The following is a 23,915-nucleotide window of genomic DNA, read 5'->3' as shown; positions in this document are numbered from 1 at the left end:
CTTAACAGGTGTATGCCGGGTTCGGCATACACGCGACCCAAGTCTTGCCTTGTGATTTTTTTTTAATTTATGCCTGAGCGGGAGTTCGAACACAGAACCTCAAGTATAAGGCCATTTTTCAAGCGAAGTGTCACGCCCCGAACCATGGCCTGGGCATAACACGGCACTCGGTGCCTTGCTGCATGTGACCGAGCGAACCATATGACTTGCTGAGTCTACATGGGACATGAACTGATGCAGAATATAAAGTAAACATGCATGAATTGTGAAAACATGGAGTTCAATAATCATAAGTCTGAAAATATTATTATTATTATTATTATTATATCATGAATGCGGAATTATTGTAATGTAGCCATTAAGGCCAACTCAACTGAACATGACAACTGACTAGTTTATGAAACCTCTGACACGAATATGTCTGCTAAACTGTTCACCGAGACAAGGCCCTCGACATACCTTAAATGCATAACTGACATAAATAGAAGTAAAGACACAACCCCGAATGAGATGGGGCTCACCAAAAGCTGATACGAGCAATATCCTAACGAGCAAATCTGTTGTCCTGTCAATCAATACCTGCATCGTGAAATGTAGGCTCCCAGGTAATAAAAAGGGAACGTCAGCACATTGAATGTACTGGTATGTAAAGCAACTGAAAGAAATAACATGGGACATGGAATAACATGATAAGAACTGAAACTAAAAACCTGGACATGAACATGAGCATGAGCATGGGTACATCTATATATATATATATATATATATATATATATATATATATATATATAACATGATAAGTAGGGAGAGCATTTCATAAACCGACCATGTGATATCACCACGTGGGTACGTGGAGTTTAGTACCTCGCCAGACCAGCAGGGCCCTCATACCTTGCCAGGGTATAAGGTGGTAACGTGCCTGATGGATCCATTCAGTGTAAAATTAAGGTATCATCCTAACTGGGCGGAGCGATCCTTGTCCTACGGTGGCTACGTAGTTTCAGGCTATCTGAGCCTTCTCGGTAATTCTTGCAACTCCCAAAAACATGAACATAATATAGTTGGCTAAGAAGCCCATGATTTTCGTAAATTAACTTGTACTTGTCTTGTAATCATGATTTCACGAAATAACTTGTAAACATGGTTTCATGAAATAACTTGTAAACATGGTTTCATGAAATAACTTGTATTTAGCATTTATATTTCTTGTATCATGGCATGAAAGTAATTATATGATTTAATTACATGAAAACTTGTAGACATATAGGATATTCATGAAATAATCATCCTTAGTCAAAAACATGCATGCAAGAACCCATGGAATACAAAATATGGGTTTTCATGGATTACGGACAGATTCTCAATAATCATAATGAGTATCAAGAATACAATGATAGAATAATAGCAATGCAAGCATAATATAGTCCTATACATGGACCTAGGGTTATCATGAGCATAGTATAGAATAGAAACCCTAGTTTTGTAAAGTTTCATACTTTATGGATTAGGAGGCGTGGGGAAGAACAATGATGTTCCCACACGTAGATAGTAACTCTACATACCTGGTAATGCTCCAAACTTGAATTAAAGATTTTAACTTTGAAGAAGATTTCCAAAATATTGAATTCTTGAACCTTGAGATGGGTTTTCTTGAAAACCCTAGTTTATGAACAATGATTTCTTGCTTAGATTATTAGAGTATATGTTAGAATTGAGTTGAAAGAGTTTGGATTGACTTACCTAGATGTTTTGGATTGTTGCTAGGGCTTGGAATTATGAATAATGAAATAAAAGAAGTCAAGGCTTGAATTTATACAAAAGTGAGGCGGAAGTTATATGGACATATTATACGGTCCGTATAAAGTTATACGGTCCGTATAATATGACCATATTTTATCATGGCTGAACAGAACGTCGATTTGAAGCGTCATGAAGTACGGACGAGTTATACGGTCCGTATAAAATTATATGGGCCGTATAACAAGTTCGTATAACATGACCAGTGAACGGACTGCTCTGTACTCCTTCAGTAAAATGGCCATAACTTTTCGTACAGATGTCCCCTTGACCCCCATAATATACCGTTGGAAAGGTATTTCAAAGTGATACAACTTTCAAGAAGGAAGTTTTCACAAATTCCTAACGCAAGTACCTGAAAACAGGCCATAAGTACAGACTATTCTAGACTTAGACGAATTTAGAAGGCCTTAAGAACTTCACTTTTTGGTTTGACTTCAAAACGACTGTTTATCACCCGAGTTCATCCCAAATAGATTCGTATAGCTAAAATATCACCTTTATACTAGATTCATACATTTATACCTAATTCGGATTTACGGGATGTTACACGAAAGGCAAAACTTAAAGACCACAAATATGAGGGGCGACATTTAAAGACCACCCCAAAAAGAAGGACAATCTGCGCAATTTTTTGATTTAGTGTTGGGCTGCTTTACAAATACTGGTCCAGACCAATTCTTAACAACACCTCCAAGCATGCCCTTCGGGCCAATATCGTTCACAACAATACTCCCGTCCTCAAAAAGAACTTTGTCCTCAAAATTCGAGTAGAACAATATCAACGATGAAAGAATATCACACTCATAAAGTGGAACATACTTCTCCGCTTCAATTCCATTAAGGGGGAGTATGATAACAATAACATAACTTCGATGCAGCACATATCCAACCTTTTGCTTTCCAATCCAGAGCATTGATTGAAGCTCATTGTTAATTTCTTGAGCCAACTCCTCAAAAGAATTCAGGACAACAATTGATTTGTGCAAATTCAAGGTCATGTACCAGATTCTTGAAGTGGTTGAAAACACTAAAATGATGGATAATGTGTCCTCGTAGAAAGGAAGTAGATTAGTGTACCAAAGAGTAGATATTAAGTGCCAGCAGTCTAAAAAACAATCCAAGGGACAGTCATTTTCTCATCCAGTGACTTTCTTGTTGGCACGTCAGTGTCTGCTCTAATATCGAACACAACAACTTGAATTGAATATGCAGCGCACTATTTCTCTCCTAAACCCACTGAGAAAACTAGCCCAATTAAAACGAGAGAGGGTGTAGAGACAAGAGGTTTGGTACCTCTAAAAGCATAAAAGTAATAGCAAATGTCAGCACAAATATATATATTCAGTGATAGCCAAATTATAATTATAACACTCAAAACTATTGAATTACAATGAGAAATGCTGAAATCAAGTAATTTAGGATAGAGATAAGAATGAGGATGAGAGGTTAGAATCTGAAAAACGGGATGAGAGGAAAAAAGATAGTTTCTTCGTAACCATACGCATAACCTATTTTGCTCCAACCAGTTGCTATTTATCTCTCTGGATTCCATACAAGGCCACTTAATTTAGTGTTGGGCTACTTTATAAATAATAGTCCATGCCCATTCTTAACAATACCTCCAAGCGTGCCCTTCGGGCCGATATCGTTCACAACAACTGGCAAATAGGAACTTCTATCAACACACTGTATCCATATCAAGGGTATTAGCATTACTTTATTTATAGTTTATCACTATCTTCATAGATCTAGTCTTCTACCTCTTGAGCATCCGATTACATATTTATCAAGGGTATTAGCATTACTTTATTTATAGTTTATCACTATCTTCATAGATCTGGTCTTCTACCTCTTGAGCATCCGATTACATATTTATCACTATTTTATTGACCATAAAATGCAAGTTTACATTTGTAATGGAACAGAAGAATGAAGTCGGTTCATTGCATCATAATTGTAAGTAGAATGGGTGTTGTTTATTTAAGTGTATGTAAAAGTCTTGTTCAACTTGAAAGTAGTGAATTTTTGTTTCCGCTGTTTAAATTTGTAGAATTGAATTTTTGTACCTTGATACTTAATTACTAAATAATCATCGGATTTTTGTATAGTATCCACAAAATGTTATTTTTGTTAGACGACAACTTCTCGATATGAATGCAATTGAAAGGGAAAGAAGACTATGGTTTCTTGAAGACGAGACAAAAACTTCTACATGTGATGTATTTGCATTTATAACCGACATTCAGGGACGGAGCCAGTAAGGGCTAAGGGTGTTCATCCGGACCCCCTTCTGCATGAAATTACACTGTATATATAAGGTGAATAATATTTTTTCTATGTATACATAGCAGATATTAAACTGCCTTAGCTACTTTGTTTATCTACTTCTTTATAATTTTGAACCCCCTTAGTTCTAATCCTAGCTCCGCCACTGCCGACATTGTTCATATTTCATATGTAAGTTATATGTCATTGAAACATTTTTTAAAGAACAAGAATATTGTTAAGTTGAATATGTATTCAGCATTAACAAAACTTAAGAATTCAAACGATATCTAACAATCATGAAATACACGTGCAATGCACGTGTCTAAGAAACTAGTTTAAACTATAAGCACTGGGAACTCCAAAATTAACACATATCCAACACCATTTAAAATTACAGAAACCACTCTTAACTAATTCTCTCAAGGAGCTCAAAATGACTGCATGCTGTGCCCAAGGTAAGAACTCCTCCCTGAATATGAATGTATAGAATACAAGCTACAGATCACATAAGTACAACTGCAGATACGTTTTACAACAAGACCATTGGAGAAAGATGTGCAAATCAAAAAATGCATCTGAACTAGTCCTACTGAAGTTGGAAAAAGCGAAACTCGCATGGCCAAGCATTTCCAAGAAATGCGGACATGCAAGAAAAAAGAGCCAACCAACCAAAAACTAACAAAGACCTGAATGGAAATCACTTTGGACACCTTTTACCAATTACAATATGCTTCTCATTCTACTTCGCTTTCTTGATTACAGTTGTTGTTCCATATTCACTATCATCCCTTACGAAACTCCACCACAAGTAGGTCAGAGGAATGGCGAAAGCGTGCCATAAAGCATCAGCATCTACATATCCCATATAGGGAGGAAACTCATATATCTTAAGGAGTGTAGCAAGGGTTCCACCAGCCACCACAAGCCACAACTTCCAGCGTGATGGATGGCGAGTAAAACCTGCCCAGACCGCCCATAAGACAAACTGCAGCATTGTCATAGCAACACACACCTTGATGTTTAATCCTGCAAGGTAATCTGACAGCTTCAGTTTCCACGCCTCATATCATGTAACAAACTCATGACAAATAGAGCTACCACTTAAACATAATCAGTAATTTTAAGGGTCCCTGCAACTATGATGACCACATGACACATGGGGCACTAATTTGACCACCAAAAATGTTCCCTCAATGTGTCTGAAGTTGGTCTCAGCTCTCTCTGTCTCTCTATACCAATCCCCCTCCCAACCCAGGTGCAAGGTCATATTAGTATTTGATAAGGTAAACAAGGAAATGAAAAAAGGTGACAGTCCAATGTTATTATTAATGTACCAAAGCAAGATGACCTAAAGTTTGACGACAGGTGATGCAATATTAGACACCTCTGTCCTGATTTTTAAGATGTAACGTCTATTTTATAGTGCCTTGTATTTTCTAAAATTGTGATTACTGTATAAGTATTATTTTCCTTTCCGGTAGGATCAGTATTATTTTCGTCATTTTTATTTTAGTATTCTCGTATTTCTTATTCTTAGTTTTCTATTACTACTTGTTGTCGCTTCTACTTTAGTGTTCTTACTATCCTGACATTGTTGCTACATATGTTTTTGTATTGCCGTATTTCTGCTGTACTTTGAGCCGGGGATCTATCGGAAACAGTCTCTCTAACTGCCAAGGTAGGGGTAAGATCTGCGTACACTCTACCCTCCCCAAACCCTACTTGTGGGAGTACACTGGGTATGTTGTTGTTGTTGTGATTACTGTATATGTCATGGTCACGGTACACATGCTTTACAAGAAGCATCAGTAGTGCACCACTATCAAAAAGGGGAAAGGGAAATATTAGTATTACAGCAGATGTTCGAAAATTTATTCAAAGTTTATCTAGAAACATGAATTTGTTTCATGGAGAGTCAAAATGGCAACTTGACAACATATGCGTGGACAAACTGAATCTTATATTGGTAGAGGATAAAAATGGACAATCAGCAGAGAAAGAACTCCCTCAATTAGCCTTTTACTACTCTTGATAGAGTAGTTTCCACTCAACAACATGTTTGCTTTTTTATATCAAACACTTCATGATAGCAATTGAACATTCAACTCATAGATTCAATAACTGTTAAATGACTAAAGAACAAATTGAATTTCAGGTCTACTTTTTCTTTGTTTGAGTAATTTCTATTTTGTTTCGCTAGTGGCTGAAATCTGAATATATATGATAAAAACAATCTGCACGTGTCCTTGCTCCCAGGACAAGATAACCGCGTGACACCATCCTCATCAAGGCAAACTTGATTCACTAAGATGCAGCTTTTTACGTTTTTCTTAGCTATATTCATTCATTACCATTCTTCTGTCACTCTACTTAACAACCCAAAGGAAACGCAAAATAACCTGAAAGTTAAGGTCAAGGATAGGCAAGATAGGCAGTCTAAGCCAGTTTCAGGAACACTGAAAAGTGGAATCCAGCTACGTCATCAGGACAAGGGGCGGCAAAATTAGCCCATGAAAACATGACCCGCCAACCAGTCCAAGTTTGGGTGGGTTAATGACTGGGGCATGCAAAAGTCAGCCCATCTTGACCCTGCAAAATTCAGCCCCCATCTGGAAGTTGGGCTAATTTGTGCCTACGAATTAGCCCAAATTGACCCAAGAGAAACCTTGTTAAATATTGAATTAAAAAACTTTTTTGTTAGATATGTTATATAGTTATAATAAAGAAGTAGTTTTTCGTTATTGAGTTTTGTTTGATAATGAAATAAATTGTAACAAAACAAACAAAGAAATTAAAACTTGGTGAGAGCTGGGAAGGTTGGGTTATGACCCATTGTTTAGCCCACTTAACCCATCTCATCTCAGAGCAATTTTTGGGCAGGGTTGGGAAATGACCCATTTGATGATGCAGCACATTTTAACCCACCTAAATTCAGACCAATCCGCCCATTTGCCACCCTTAGGACCAACACTTGAGGAATCACAAATTGAACTAAGATCAAAGTAGGTAGGTGAAGTAGATAGCCTAATGGTCAGCTGTAGTTGAGATATAGAAAGTTGTCTGTAATCTTTGTTTTACCTTTACAGGGGTTGGCACCCCACAAATCACCCATTTGATATCTTAAACAACGCCCTTGGGAAAAGGCGCTCAACCTCATCAAGGCAGACTGGATACAAAATAAGATGCAGCATTTTACCTGTCCTAAGATCCAATTCATTGACAATCTTCATGACTCTTTACTCAACATCCAAAAGGACATGCATAATAACTTGAAAGTAAATTCAATCATCTACCCACATCTACAGCCTCCCTCTCTAGTCACGATTCACTTGATTATGTTTTTACAGAGAAACTATAGGAAGTTACTTGACCAAGTTTTTGCATTTTTTAATATACTGCAGAAGTTGAAAATATAAAGATCCTAGGTGTTGACCCAGAGCAAATTGGGACAAATGATGCTACAATTATCCAAGGAGTTGATGTATCGTTTCCAGGCCTAGCAGGAAATAAGGTACCAGTCATGCATTGTTCAACAGAAAGTTATACTGAAAGGGGACATACCATGGTCGAGTTGATAAAAGTTCAGATACAAGATATGGGTTGTCACAAACGCAACAAGGGGAGCAGCAACCATTATCCTTGATGCCTCATCTCTCACATTGAAGACTCGCAATATAGCAAGAAGAAGAGAATACCCAACCAATGCAGCCGTGGACGAATAGTCCAGCTTCTCAGTAAATTCTACATCTCTGCAATTAATTCCAGAACATTATAGGACAATCAAAAAGGAGAAACTGTAAGCAAGAACAAAGCAGCATAATGACTCAGAGAATAGTGTCACAGTTACCCAACATGGTTATTACTATAACAAAGACCCTTGTGTAACTTTTCTGAAAAGTTACAAATGTAGGCAGTCTTAAACAACAGTTAGAATTAGAAGTGCTAAGGCCTAACTGAATAACAAAAGTGTCCCCTCTTTAATAACTTAAGCCCAGATGAAATGATAATACAATTCAACATGGTATCACAGCAGAAAGATCCTTGGCTCAAGTTTTACCACGATCTGTTAACTAAAGGTACTTCCACGTGTTTCACCAAAGGAAAAAATCAGGAAACCACTTGCAGGGACATGTTAAGACATACTCCCTCCATTTTAATTTATATGTCGTAGTTTGACTGAGCACGAACTTTAAGAAAGAAAGGAAGCTTTTGAAACTTGTGGTCCTAAATATACCATAACAATTGTGTGGCTAATAAGAATTTTGAAACTTGTGATCTTGAATATGCCGAATATTTCTGTGGCAGTAAAAACTTGTCATTGGGTAAAATGGGAAATTAAATTATTTTTTCCAAATTTAGAAAACTGTCATTTTTCAGAACGGCCTAATAAGGAAATAGTGCCATAAAAATGGAATGGAGGGAGTCATTTAATTAAATATAAGTGTCCTGTCTCTCCTAGTGTAAGCTTAATGAGGAAGTCACACAATTCAATAAAAAAAAAAATACTCTTCAGAAAAAACAAGATTTACATGCACCAAACAGTACTACCCTGTTACATTCCACTTATAAATAAAAATGCAAAAGGCATAATTGTCATTTTCACTCCTCATAAACCAAAGTTATTCACAGCAGCATCGTAGTCACATATGATATCTGATGGCACGCAACATCATTCGGAAACCAACAAGCAACGGAGAAAGTTTCTACAAATAGAAGAAACTCGTACAGTTTCCTGTAACAACATTTTTAGTGAGAAGCCTATACTAAAAAAATGGGAACTACCACAACTTCAGAAGACAGTTTCAAACCACTTGATGTCAGCTTAAACTAAATTTATGCAGTTTACAGTAGGTAAGGGTTACTAATCAGAAAGAAATATAAAGAATGGAAACTCACCTACTATGGGAAACAGCACTCCAGATCCAAGCATTCATTGATAAAATTGCATAAATATGCCACAAGCCGGTGTATTCATAATATGGCTTGTTCTTTGGGCTAAAAGGTAGCTTGTAGTTCACTAGAATAAAAAAGGATACCCATCCATGGAATTGTATAGCAAGGTTAAAGGCAGAGAGAGCCACAGAAACAGGTTCCTGGTTCGGAGAAGACTGTGTTAAGATGAATGAATTATATCAGATACTAGATGTAGTAAACAAACTAATCTAACTTTGTGAAGAACCTGGATCCCATAGACACGCCGGAATGGCCATTTCCCATGATATTTGATAGGCTTAAGACCAAGTTTCTGCCTTTCTTCCTCTCTGGCAAGCATACAGTGGTATTGACAATCACTAAGGCAGTCGTACTGTTTCCATCTCAGATAAAGTGGTTCCTGTAGGTACCATGGACCATCAATTGGTTTTTCCCCAGAAGAGAAGTTACAATGTTGAAAGCATTTTTCCCCCATACATCCGGTCTCCTTGCAGTGACCAACACATGCTCTGTGAAACCAATAAATTCAATGATCAGAAGTCATGAAACAGAGTCGCACTAAAAATATTGCAGCAGAAAACAAGCAGATACTCGGATTTCAATCAAAATCCAGCCCATAAAACTATTAGCAGGAACGAAAGCAATGCCCTACTAGGTGATTGCAATAATCTTAAGTATACTATAGTCCAGAGGATGGCTAGAAGCTTAAAAATCTTCAAAAAGTATGTTTTATATGCATATACTGCCATTTACAGTTCATGATTCTGCCTGGAAATTTCTAGAACATAAGCAGAAAATTACATTAACTTTATACATGTGAGAATAAATAGCTGTTAGTCGTCATGTTCCACATCCAAAATGAGCTTAACACATCCATGATCAATTGTCTGGTCAAAACATAATGGACCCTCAGTTATCACTGGTTCTTGGGATCACTCTTGATCTTTGAAGCTTCTGCGGCTATTCATACTTCGGTTGGGTTTTGGACTGTAGAAGCCATAGTAGCCTAGGTTATGTGGGCTTTCTAACAGTCAAATGTTACAATTGTAAAGTTATGTTCAATTTTGAAATATGTAGATCTTTGTTACGAGTAATGGTCCGCAACTAACCACAGTTCTAGAGGACCTGACGGTGCCTCTCCTAATTTGTAACCTTATGAAGTAAAAAAGCAGCTCACTGGCATCAATTCACTCCATAAGATAAAATATTGTGGAAAATTAATATCTGGTCCATACTAAGAAGAACATGATCGAAAGATGCCTAATAGATACACAGTCTAAATCGGTTATAGCGCACTTTCCTGATCCAACCTATATTGGTTTGAATTGTTGGGCCTATAAAAAACTGTTTTCATTGATTTTGTTTTTGCGGAAATGCTGTTACCTCCTCCGGAAACCCCAAAAAGAGTAAAGACCAAATATTCCTTCCAAAAATAAATCTTCCAACATGACACATGCAATTCTTCCAGAACCAAACAAACCACACATTATTTCTCAAAACATAAACAAAACAAAACCAAACTTTAACCCTTTTTTATTCCAAACACCGCCATCATTCGACATCACTCAGTTGTATGACTTGTAATTTTAGGAAGTTCAATCCGAAGGTCAAGAGATAGAAGCTCTTAAAGAATATCTATGTGGTTGAAGTTGTGTCTAATTGATGCTTATTTGGAAAAAGAAAAAGTTCTCAATAGTAACAGGTTCCTTGACCACAGAGCATTTTAATCCATGGTAAATCTTTAATGATCCAAATGGAGTGTAACGCACAATATACAAGGTTTTTGACTTTCAACAAGAAAGATCAATTGATTCCACAGGTTACTCTAGAAATCCAAGTCCATTTCTTTCGATTAGCAAGGACGCAAATTCCACGGCCGAAGAAATACAGATTGCACAAGCTAATAAATCATTGACCATTGTATTTCTCCTTAAAATGTAGATGTCAACAATACATAGGCAACTCTCTATCTTCCATATGTATGCGCAAGCATACACTAATCAAGTGATACAGCAACCTCACCTCTAATTCCCAATGACTCATTTATCAATTTAAGAAAATAATGTATCGCGATATGTCAGGAACAAAGAAAAGGGCTTTAATTTCCAGAAAAGGTGTTTAGCAGTGTTTGGTATGACGGAAAATGTTTCTACCAAAAGAGTGAAAAATATCCCAAAACTTACTCCATATCACTTATTTCAACTTGAACTTTAACATTATTATCACTCTTTAATATCCAAACTAACCTGAAAATACTAACCTCCTACTCTATCCTGCGCCTCATAAATTTACCATATGTCACCTACTTTTATACACAACATGACTCCAAAAAATGCTTTTCCTACGTTTAAAAACTTTCCTCCGCACAATTGTTTATGTGGATTCATAATGCAAATCAAGCTGTGCCAATTGCTAATTCCCCAAAGTTATGAATTACATAATCTACCACACAAAAATTAAACATATATTTTGGAGGCTAACATAGCACTCCCTCTGTCCCAATTTATGTGGCACGCTTTTCTTTTTAATCTGTCCAAAAAAATGTCATATATCCATATTTATAAAATTTAACTTAAAATTTCCCCTTTTATACTTAATGAGATGGTTTACAGCCACACAATTATCTAACCCTCTGTTTGGATGGTTGTTTCACGTGGTTCAGTAATGTACAGTATGGTATGGTACGGTATGGTGTTGTATTGTATTGTACTGTATTAATGAACACAATGTTTGGATAGACTGTATCGTTTGTTGTGGTTTAATAACATTTGTATTGTTTGTTTTGACTGTATGGTACTGTATAATAACTTGTAAGTTTACTAAAATATCCTTAACTCTAAATTAGAAATTAGTTTATATATATTAATAAAACTCAGGTAAAGAACAAAACAGGAACTTTAAAAAATAAGTAGGTAGTGAGTGGGAGTGGTGGAGGGGTGGGTGGTGTGAGGTGGGTGGTTGTGGGATGAAGGTGGGGTAGTGGGTGGTAAGGTGGGGGTGGGGGTGGGAGGTGGTGAGGGGTAGTGGGTGGCGGTAGTGGAGGAGTGGGTGGTTGGGGGATGAGGGTGGGGATAGTGGGTGGTAGGTGGGGGTGAGTGGTTGTGGGGTGGGGTTAGGGAGTGGTGAGAGGTAGTGGGTGGTGGTTGGAGTGGTGAGGGTGGGTGGCAGAGGAGTGGGGTAGTTGGGAGTGAGGGTGGTGTGGGTGATAGGGTGAAGGTGTGGCGGGAGTGAGTGGCGGGGGTGAGGTGGGGGTGAGTGGTAGGGTGGGGTGGATGGCAGTGGCGGACCCAGGATTTTACACAAGCGGGTTCAATTACGACGTAATAAATGAGGATTGATAACCAATAGTTTAAGCAGCGTTAAGCAGAACAATCCCCCCCCCCCCCCCCCCCCCTCTTTTTTGGTTAATAATGTAATCTCAAAATAGACTTATTTTAAACTCAACCCTCAATTTTTTTTAAAACAACTTGAGAAAAAAAATTACAAAGAACCTATTACTTTTTTTTTTAAGAAAAACTATCTAATTAAAAGAGTTTTACTTCAACAAGAATTAAAAAATCTATTAACTCTATGTAATTTAACAAAATTCATTCATAATGACCAATTTTGTTATTTACGAACAAAAGACGATACAAAAAAGTTGTAAACTAAAAAACTAATATAAACTGATTAACTATATTAAAATAAACTATATATAATTTCAACAAATATAGTTGCATCTTTTAGCAAAAAAACTATAAAAGAGAGTATCAAAATTCATTTTATAAAATTTTAATTTCTTTAAGGTAAAATAGATTTTATATAATTATTTTTTATTGAATTTGAGTAAGAAAACAAAATATAAAAGGTGACATTGGAAAAAAAAAAGACAATATAAAGGCTAGCTAGTTGACCACCAATCAACATTAACTGACTTTTGTTGGCCAATACTTTGATCTTTGTAGCATAGCAGGAAAATTGGCCAAAAGTAACAAAATACAACATACAGCGTGTCTAAAGAGGTTCGATCCCGCATTCTGAAGGTGTTTTTGAACCCACTTGACCGCTGCGCCAGAGCCAAGCTTTGTGTCAAGTGGATTCAAAAGGTTTGATATATTAAAATGTGATGATGATTTTCCCTACATAAACAGTAGATTTACAGACCAAGTGGGTTCAATTGAATCCACTTGGCAACACGTGGGTCCGCCCCTGGTGGATGGTGAAGGGTGGGGCGGGGGTGAGTGGTGACGTGGGGGTGGGTTGGGGTGGATGGTGGAGGGTGGGGTATAATGGAGAAATGAAATATGTAACCACGGAAAAACCACTAAATCTGTGGTTACAAAAATTGAGACTTTTCATGTTTATATAACCGTGGGATGAACCACAGGTTTACAACACCATACCACATAATTTTAAGAACAATGAAAACAAACATGGTTTCATAGAAAACCATACATTAATGAACCACGGGAAACCACCATCCAAACATGGGGTAAGACTTGTTTTGGACCACAAATTCCAAAAGTCCTAAACTTCGTGCCTAGTCAAATGGTGCCACATAAATTAGGACGGAGAGAGTATCAACCACTTGTAAATTGATACTTCAGAAACAACAATAAGAAAGCTAGAATACTTGAGCAGGTGAAAGTAGCACAAAAAAGAAGAATGTCACCTTCCACACAATTTAACTTTAAAATTTCCCTTTTATGATTTACAACTACACAAATATGTCAGACTTGTTTTGGACCACAAATTTTCAAAAGTCTTTCCTTTTTTTCCTTAAAACTCCGTCTTTAATCAAATAGTGTCACATAAATTGGAACTTAGAAAGTATCAACCACTAGTAAATTGATAGTAGTTCAGAAACAACGAAAAGGTATTTAACAGTGTTTTGTACATGAAATCAAAGACTTTATGTTATTAAGGATACATACACTGTAAACAATAGGGGGGGGGGGAAAACAAAGGCCTCTTATTAAAAATTAGCTTTAGGCCACTAATTTCATCGAGCCACCCTTAATCGTTTAGTGATTCATTCAGTAATCAAGCTGTGCCAATTGCTGCTAAATTACCAGACAAAAATCAAACATATATATATTTCAGAGGCTAACATAGTAAATCGATAGTTGAGAAACAACAATAAGCTAGCTAGAGACTACTTGAGCATGAATTAAAGGTGAAATTATTACTTGTAAATCGGATCAGCATCACCGTCGGTAGCATGGAGAAGCCGGAAAATAGAAGAAATTACGGCAAGTAACAGAAGCAAACGACATTTTTCCATCGGAAATGGTGAGAAATGAAAGTCAAAAGGAGAAAAACAAAAAAATAGAAGAGTTGAAAGAGGAATTAAAATGAAGGGATGAAAGTAACAGGTAGCATAGTAAGTGAATTTTTATATACAAAATAATTGAAGAGGTGATGAATGAAGGACGTGAACACAACCAAGAGAGATTTGATAAGTGAGGTGAGCGAAGACCAGAATCTCGTGATTATCACTCTCTCTGGCGTTTCACCACATGCCACGTGTGACTATCTTAGGTGTCGTATATCTTTGTAAAATTTGAGGAAAGAGTTTTTTGGGAAAATAAAAACTTTTTTTTTTTAATCTTTGTTCGGTTGAAAAAACAAATTTTCCAAAATATGCTTCCTGTTATAAAATTAAGCTAAAAGAGTAATAATATTAAAGGATGAAAACTATAAACATAGAGTGACAAAGAGGAGAGATTTTATTATTCTTCCAAAATGTGTTTTAAGTACATTACATATGAAAACTTATGCCTCTATTTATAGTGCTACATATGCATTCAATATATGAGATAATGGAAGAACCATTAATATGGTGGAAGATAATGGAAGAACCATTAATATGGTGGAAGATAATGGAAGAACCATTATATTTGTGTAGTGGACATCCATTCTATATTTCATAACACTCCCCCTTGGATGTCCATAGATGATGTGTATCGTTAAAAACCTTATTAGGAAAAACCTCGTGGGAAAAAGCCTCAATGAAGGAAAAAGAGTACACATATCTAGTAATACGCTTTGAGAGTTGCCTCATTAAAAACCTTACCAAGAAAACCCAATGGGACAAAACTTGGTTAAGGAAAAAAGAGTACAACGCGTATTTCACTCCCCCTGACGAAGACCAATATTCAGATGTCGGAGTCTTCGCATTTCAATCTTGAATATCATCTTCTCAAGAGTTGAAGTTGGCAAAGATTTGGTGAACAAATCTGCAGGATTGTCACTTGAACGAATTTGTTGCACATCAATATCACCTTTCTTCTGGAGATCATGTGTGAAAAATAACTTTGGTGAAATGTGCTTCGTTCTATCTCCTTTTATAAATCCTCCTTTTAATTGAGCTATGCATGGAGCATTATCTTCATATAATACTGTGGGTAATTTTGTATCATACTTCAAGCCACATCTTTCTCTGATGAAATGTATCACTGATCTCAACCACACACATTCTCTACTTGCTTCATGAATAGCTATTATCTCAGCATGATTCGAAGAAGTAGCAACAATGGACTGCTTTGTGGATCGCCATGATATAGCAGTACCTCCGCATGTAAACAGATAGCCTGTTTGAGATCGAGCTTTATGTGGATCAGATAAATAACCTGCATCTGCATAACCAACAAGATCTGTACTACCTTTGTTAGTATAAAACAGACCCATATCGCTAGTTCCCTTCAGATATCGCAATATATGCTTAACTCCGTTCCAATGTCTTCGTGTAGGAGAGGAGCTATATCTTGCTAGCAAATTAACAGAGAACGCTATGTCAGGTCTTGTAGCGTTAGCAAGATACATAAGTGCACCAATTGCACTAAGATATGGTACTTCGGGACCAAGAAGTTCTTCATTTTCTTCTTGAGGTCGGAACGGATCTTTACTCACTTCAAGTGAGCGAACAACCATTGGAGTACTTAAAGGATACGCATTGTCGATGTAAAATCGTTTTAAAACCTTTTTGGTATAAGCAGATTGATGGATAAAGATCCCATCTGTCAAATGTTCAATCTGCAAACCAAGACAAAGTTTTGTTTTTCCCAGATCTTTCATCTCAAATTCTTTCTTTAAAAATTCAATCGCCTTTTGGAGCTCTTCTGGAGTTCCAATTAGGTTTATGTCATCAACATAAACAGCAATTATAACGAACTCTGATTTTGTTTTCTTAATAAAAACACATGGACAAATGGCATCATTTATATAACCTTCATTTACCAAGTACATACTGAGGCGATTGTACCACATGCGCCCTGATTGTTTTAGACCATACAACGATCTTTGTAATCTGATTGAATACATCTCCCGAGACTTTGAGCTAATTGCTTCAGGCATTTTAAATCCTTCAGGAATTTTCATATAGATTTCATTATCAAGTGATTCATATAGGCTATGACAACATCTATTTCTATTTAAATTATGTGACATCTTCTGGTGTTTGGACAACAGGTCCAATAATCTTTACGCTTACCAAGATGCGTCATTTCACTTGATAATAATTTCTACGTTAGCATGCTTTAATAGACATAGAATTTAGATCCTCATAATCTTTTACAATATTGCGCGTTGTATTGTATCAAAATATTGTCGACAAGATATCATGTTGTATCGGTTCGCAATTTGACATAACTTACTGAGATCTCATCACTTCATTATTTTCAGGTACCTGAACCTCGCATAAGGTTTCATAAAGTGTTATGTCGTCGGCTCTTCAAGAGCACTTTGCCTCCTTATTATGATCATATGCTCCTCCCTTTTTCAAGGATTATTATATTTGGAACCGATTGGTCTACCATGCTCCATGCATGTTGTAGACTCTGTCCTTCAGGGACATTAGGAGCATTTTGCAGATGAAATATGAAATAGTTGGGTCAGCAAATGCTTCCAGCATTTGACTTGAATTATCTGAGGATCATACTGATGATAATTCACAACATATTTCTTAGCTGCTTATTCTCTCCCCCTTATTTTAGTGACATATGTCTCCATTTTCTTTGGGAAAATCCATCTGTGTGCATCATGGTATATCCATTAATCATGTACCGCACATCAAATGCTAAAAGATGGAAATATCTAGTTCCTGACCCTGAACCAAATATGAGGGGAGAATTTATCAAAATTTATTGATCTGAAGCATACAAATGCTGTTGTATGCAATATATCATATCTCAGATCAACATCTGAAACTCTGTTCTCATAAGCAATGGTTTAGTTGTATTATGGAGGCATCTAATGCCAAACCAACTTAGATATAAACCAACATTATCAAGATGATTGTCTTGATTACGTATTCTGAAAATTGTGCTTCCAACTCAATCATTTTGAGCAAGCAACTTCGTAAATGTCAAACTGCCAATTGACAATAAATATACATGTGACCGTCTCATAGATGCATCTATTTAAGACATCACATTACAGATGAAAGGGCCCATATTCACCTTTTATATTTTTCAGAATTTTGGGGATTTAGTCCCAACATTAGCTGGTGTAATCAACTATCATGAGAACAAGCAACACAAACAAATTCTTGAAGAATCTTCTAGTTCTTCAATATGTTTTTAATACTCAATTAGCACATCAGATTTAAATCAGCACGATAAAAATGATCTTGTCAACTGATAAAATTATCTATACCCGTAAACTTCAAGTTTACCATGACGAGTGTTATTTCTTTTAATAAACTTCTGGTTTACTATTGCATGAAATTGTATATCAATAAACTTCTGATTTATCGTGGTATGTGATCTCATCATGCTCGGGTAACATTTCACTTGTTTATTTCTTACCCATAGTAACTTGAAGATATTTAATATTCCGATCATTTGTAGTCTCAATATGATAACCATTTTTATTGTTAGTAAACTTCAGGTCTACTACAGTGTTCCGATCGTACCAATTACGATCTACGATGAATGGTATTATCATATATAACATCTTCAAGAGACTTCAATTTATTTATCATAATCAGATATTATTTGGACATTGCTAGTGTCATGATACCTGTAAATAAACAATTATCTCTTCTGGAGTCCTTGATTTTTGTATCACCAAATATTGCTTAGATACTGCTAGTATCATGAGAGAAAATTTGGTTAGACACTACTGGTGTCATGAAAGAAACAATAATTAAATGGACATTATAAATTGTAAATTATGAAAAGTAAACGTTAAGTTCTAACTTCAGTATTTCAAATATCTCCTTCAAGGAGACTAGCCATTAACATCTGAATATTTTGTATCAAAGCAACAACTACATAGTAATCACACCCTTCAGGAAAGGGATACACCAATGTTTATTTCCTTCAAGGAAATCAATAACAACTAACCATAATTTATCAATGTGGTTATAGTAGAAAGCAATTTACTCTGCTTCCTTTTTCTTTAAAATGATACTTTAATAAAATTATTCAAGATGTTTCTACATACGACAGGTACGTGTTGCAATGCCTTAATTTCATATCACACAAATAAAATGTATATTCTTTGTATTTTATCTCTCCAGGAGATAGGTTGTGGTATTTCTTCATTCACTTCGGGAAATGAATCCTGATTATTCAAATGTGCTTGTTATACGACATTCATCAAAAACTTGTTATTTTCCTCAAGCACAAGAAGATATTGTTTCAGAATATTTCTCAAATATTTTACCGATTCTTTCTGCTTCATGAGTAAAGTTTAAAGTTTTACCACTTCGGGAGTAAAGTTTAAATGTTTACTACTTTGAGAGTAAATTTTAAGGTCTTACTACTTCAGGAGTAGATCTCGGAGTTATTTACTACTTCAAGAGTAAATTTCAGAATTCTACTACTTGGGGAGTAGAGCTCGGAGGTTACAACATTCGGAGTAGAGTTCAAAGTTTTGCTACTTCGGGAGCAGATTTATGAGTTTACTACTTCGGGAGTAAAGCATAGAATATTCGAAATATTTCTTCTCAATTATTCTACCTCTTCTGGAGTTGAGTCGTGATTTCTTCACAACCAAGAGCACGTCCATATTTATAAGCTTTACTACATACTGTCACATTCACTTCAGGGAATAGATCCGTATTTGTAACATTTATTAGAATTTTCATTCTTCAGGAATGAAATATATCTGAACGTGGCTTAATCATATCAAATAATGATAGCTAGAACCTCCTTTAAGATTGTCACTTCAGAAGCAAATCGAGGCATACATATAATATGTAGAGAATTTTCTTTTTTAAAACATATCTTCATTTGTAGCCACAACAAGTCTATGAAAATATTACCACTTTTAGTGGTTTGCATAAATGAATTCAGTCATAATCAGACTTGAAAAATATTGTCACTTCTGGTGATCACATATTTCTTGCAAAATTTACTGGATATTAAGTGGGTCTATATTATCCACTTTATAATCTTGTTATGATATTGCTACTTCAGGAGCAAATTGAAATATACATATAATGTAGAGAATTACACATCTCCAATTACGAATTTGAGGTATCAACTGCCATTAGAAGCAAATGACAAAAGACATAAGGTATAAAGGAAACACTAACCTTTTATGTCAAACTCTTAATGATGGAAATTCCATTTGTTCTATTGTTTTAGACTTTCACTTACTCATCTTTTCCACAAAATTATTAACGATCAAATATATGTAAGTGCAAAATGTTGAGAATTCTCTAATCCTTTTCTTAGTTTCAACCAATCATGGAATCACGTTATTTTGTTAATATAGAAAGTAACTAGTATGCTAAAGGAATACCACTCCTCTCTAGCCACTATATAAACGGTAGAATTTTATATAAATATAACAAATTGGTACTACTTACCTTAGGAAGATCATGGCTCTAGCTTTGCTGGAACAGTTCCAAACAATCTTATAAAGCCACCATATCATCAACATTAAAGGATGTTAATGATAACATCTTAGCATCTGTTTAAAGGACATGCTCAAGGTGCAAGAGTCTTTTAAAGTATTTGCTCGAGATGGCAGAGTCTCGTGCTGATAACGTGTTATAAAATGAAGCTAAAAGAGTAATAATATTAAAGGATGAAAACTATAAACATAGAGTGACAAAGAGGAGAGATTTTATTATTCTTCCAAAATGTGTTTTAAGTACATTACATATGAAAACTTATGCCTCTATTTATAGTGCTACATATGCATTCAATATATGAGATAATGGAAGAACCATTAATATGGTGGAAGATAATGGAAGAACCATTAATATGGTGGAAGATAATGGAAGAGGCATTATATTTGTGTAGTGGACATCCATTCTATATTTCATAACACTTCCAAGTATTTCTCACTATATTTTGAATTTTAAAATTGAAGTTAAAGATAGAGTTGTGTTTTATTATAGTTTTTGTTTAAAAGAAATTTGATTGTTTGAGTGTACCGAAAGTGAAAAGATGAAAATACGATTTTAGGTGTTTTCCGAATACAACTTCAAGTTGTATTTGAAATTTTCAATGCCAAATGTTGATTATGAAATAAAGTGGAAAAGAAATTACGGAAAAAAGTGAAAAATTCTCATGGTCAAACGGGTCCTAAATATTTATAGTGGAGTTTGATTAAATTTGAATTCGCTCTGGAAAGTCCCTCGTTGGGAGGCAAAATACTCTTTAAGAAAGGTGATTCTATACCTAGATGAACTTGAATGTGGAGAGAAAACACTCCCTGAATATTGAGGACTTGAATGTGAGAGGCAAAACATTCCCTAATAAAGGCACCGGGAGAACCGGAACTCTTTGTCAAATTTTCAAGCAAACGCTTTCCCGAACACTATTTTTGTGAGTTCCAAAAGCACCTTCCACTTATAATTCCCTCTACTTCTCAAAAACAAATCTCTAATACAAGTACTACAAGAATTGCATGTGTAATCGTTCTATGAAAATATTGATGTAGAAATTTTATACTAAGAAGTGCCTTCGAGCTCTATCAATGTGATTCCTACTCAGGTTATTCTATTGTTTCTACTCCTCTTTTGATACCGTTTCATGGTATTTAATAGAGATAATGGATCAAAATCCCTTTGAACTATCACATTTTTATTCGTTTCGCATTTAAACTATCTAGTTTAGGATACTCCCTAAAATTATAATTTTCAGGTGCTAAAACTAAACTATTACATTTTTATTAATTTCATACTTAAACTATATATCTATTTTACGTTACCCTCTAAACTACAACTTTGAAGTACTATAACCCCTTGGTTTGACAGATGGACAAAGAGTGTGTAACCACCTCTTAACAGACGTGTGAGGGGCAAAAAATCTCATCTAGGTGGCTTTTATAACGGTTAATTAAGCCACATGAACTAAGGAAAATATAGGAAAAGACATAAAAAGAACATGTGAATATGCAGATATGTTCTTCAACCTCTCAAAGTTTAGGGCCTTTTTTCATGATATTTGATTCACACCTTTCAACCCTAGACACGACAAAAGTCAAAGATCATAAAATGAAATCACTTTGAAATCAAACCAAATGAGAACCGGTCTGCTTCAATGTCTTTACCGCCAGAGACATCTCTGCGAAATGGGACAAAAGTGGCGTCCCTTATATTTTTCTCTTCAACCTTTCTTGTATCACTTTAACTTTTAATTCCTTTCTACTTTTAACTTTTGTGTTTCTTTAGTTTTACTTATTTAATTAGAATTGAAGTTATAAGTAAAACCATTAATAATTTAAACGAAATTTGAAGGAAAAAAATTATCACATGAAGTGTCACTTGACATTTTTTTTAAAAGTATTTGGGAGGGTGAACACACTTACATAACATATAATGAGCAAGGGGGTCGTTCAGGGAATAACATATGTAATAATTTAAGTACGAAAACGTGATAGTTTAGGGTGGGTTTGGAACCAACCCAGACAAGCCTAAATCCTCATTATGAGGTAAGGAATGTACTAGATACATTTTGGCCCATCTAAGCATACTTCTCCTTCTAGGAGGTGCAGATCTTTATGTGTCTCTTCTATTGAAGATATTTTTTCTCGTGATTTTTTCTCTGATTGGTTTCACCTCCTTATTTATGTACTTCTCTTACTCTTGGTATTTACTTTTTCAAACTCTCGTCCTCAGGTTAGTCTCTTATTCTCTTTTTGTGTCTTGGCAGTTCCCTATTAGAGTAATTGACGTGCCTGGAGGTTGGCGATTTTGAGAATCTATTCTTTTTATAGCCTCGGTGACTATGTCTTTGAGGTTGACTAGCTTATTCTGTTGGGCCCTCTTTTTCACAAGTTCTTCATGGAGGGTTGTGCATGTGCCTTCTAGTTCGTTCTTCAGTTTTTCTCGAGAATTCGTGAGGTGACTTGAACCTTTGATAGGCACCGATGTTTCCTTATTTCCTTCAGTCTCATGATCTATGATGAGGATCCGTTCCTTTGAGCAGGCGGATCCCTTCTTTTACGTTTACCTTCCCTTTTGTTAGTTTCTGGTGGTCCTTTTTCCAGAGTAGTTTATAAGAAGGTTTCTTTTCTAAAGTGGACATATTTTCAAGGTTTCCCTTACTATATGAGTCATACCTATCATCTTTCTTTGAAAGTTATAGTTAAAAACGTGATGGTTCTCCATTAATCACCTCTTTTTAATATGCTCTATAAATTAAAGATAAATGAAAATTAATACTTGCTACTTATTTTGGCAACTCAAATCGAAAATATGGTTGCCACTTGCTAGAAGATTAATTATCGATAGAGTTTGAATATTTATACCGTTAGTCTTTTCTTCTTTATTATTTTGAGATAATACTAGTAGTCTAGATTGTGATACGATAATTAGTGACTCGTTAGTTCAATTAAAGGTACCAATCAAGAGTTGAAATGACCCACTGATGTTACAAAGCCTCATAATCGATAACAAATTAAAGTCACTGTCACTAAACAAGACAGGACAGGTGCTTTAAAAATAGATGATATCAAGCATTTAATGAAGTAGTTGTGTAACGCAACTTGATATCCTAATTTTGATTGCGAGTATCATACTGCCAGTAAACTGCTTTGTCATTTGACAAACCATGGCGGGGCTAAACATAACATTAAACAAATATGAATGTTTAGAACATTCTAGCATACATATAAGGTTCTAGAGTTGTCCATTAGATTATAACAAACTTGTACTTTTTTTTTATGTATTTGTGAATTAAGATGTTGATTTTTCAATATATTTTTTTGTGTGAATTAAGATATTGATTTTCAATATATGTTTTGTCAATTTGTGTAGGGAAAAGGATAAAAAATACTCCTCTACTTTGGAAAAAAGGCTAAAAATATCCCTCCTGTCATTAAAGTTTTCAAATATACCCTCATCTTAATGAAAATCTCCAAAGTAACCTGATTTCATTTTTAAACCCGCTCCATTTAAACCTAATCCAACTAAATAAAAAACTCATATGGGTTACCCGCTTGTCTGCCTAGTGGGTCCAGATGTAGGACTCGGGAACAAGTTGGTAGCATATGTGTTTTTATTGTAGTTGAATCGGATCTAAATGGAGCGGATTTAAAAATGCAATATGGTTATTTTGGGAATTTGGGAATTTCCGTAAAGATAGGGGTATATTTGAAAACTTTAATGACGGGAGGATATTTTTTATCCAAATTTATAATATAGGATATTTTTAGCCCTTTTGTCAAAGTAGAGGGGCATTTTTTATCCTTTTCCCATTTTATGTAAGTTGTATTCGTTAGTTCTTGGTCAATAAATTTTAGCGGGTCCGGTCAAGAGGGACCGGTCAATAATAAGGTCAAAACGGGTATCTTCTTATTTCTTAAATGATTAGCTTTAAATAAAAATCATGTCAGCAAATTTTAATCAAAAAATTATTTAAATAGATTGAATGACTTTCTAAATGAAATATCAATAGTTGAACAATTTTTAAATTAAAAAATAAAATTAAATGACTTTCTGAGTCAGTTATCCTTAGTTGAGTAATGTGCAC

At 35.3% G+C, this 23,915-nt stretch overlaps 1 protein-coding gene across 1 annotated transcript; it reads right to left on the bottom strand.

Annotated features, from left to right (window-relative positions):
• Window positions 1–4,370: 4,370 nt before the first annotated feature.
• On the bottom strand, window positions 4,371–14,440 carry LOC132639156 (uncharacterized). The gene is made up of 5 exons (XM_060355640.1): window positions 14,169–14,440; window positions 9,248–9,509; window positions 8,965–9,161; window positions 7,630–7,817; window positions 4,371–5,094 (listed from the first exon to the last, which is right to left on the bottom strand). The coding sequence occupies exons 1-5, from the start codon at window positions 14,261–14,263 to the stop codon at window positions 4,808–4,810; spliced, it is 1,029 nt and encodes a 342-aa protein (XP_060211623.1). The 5' UTR covers window positions 14,264–14,440; the 3' UTR covers window positions 4,371–4,807.
• Window positions 14,441–23,915: the final 9,475 nt, after the last annotated feature.

This window comes from Lycium barbarum, chromosome 1, assembly GCF_019175385.1.
Source record: "Lycium barbarum isolate Lr01 chromosome 1, ASM1917538v2, whole genome shotgun sequence".
Taxonomy (NCBI): Eukaryota; Viridiplantae; Streptophyta; class Magnoliopsida; order Solanales; family Solanaceae; genus Lycium; species Lycium barbarum.
Note: the sequence above shows the minus strand (reverse complement) of the source record. Positions and strands in the feature narration are given on the sequence as shown.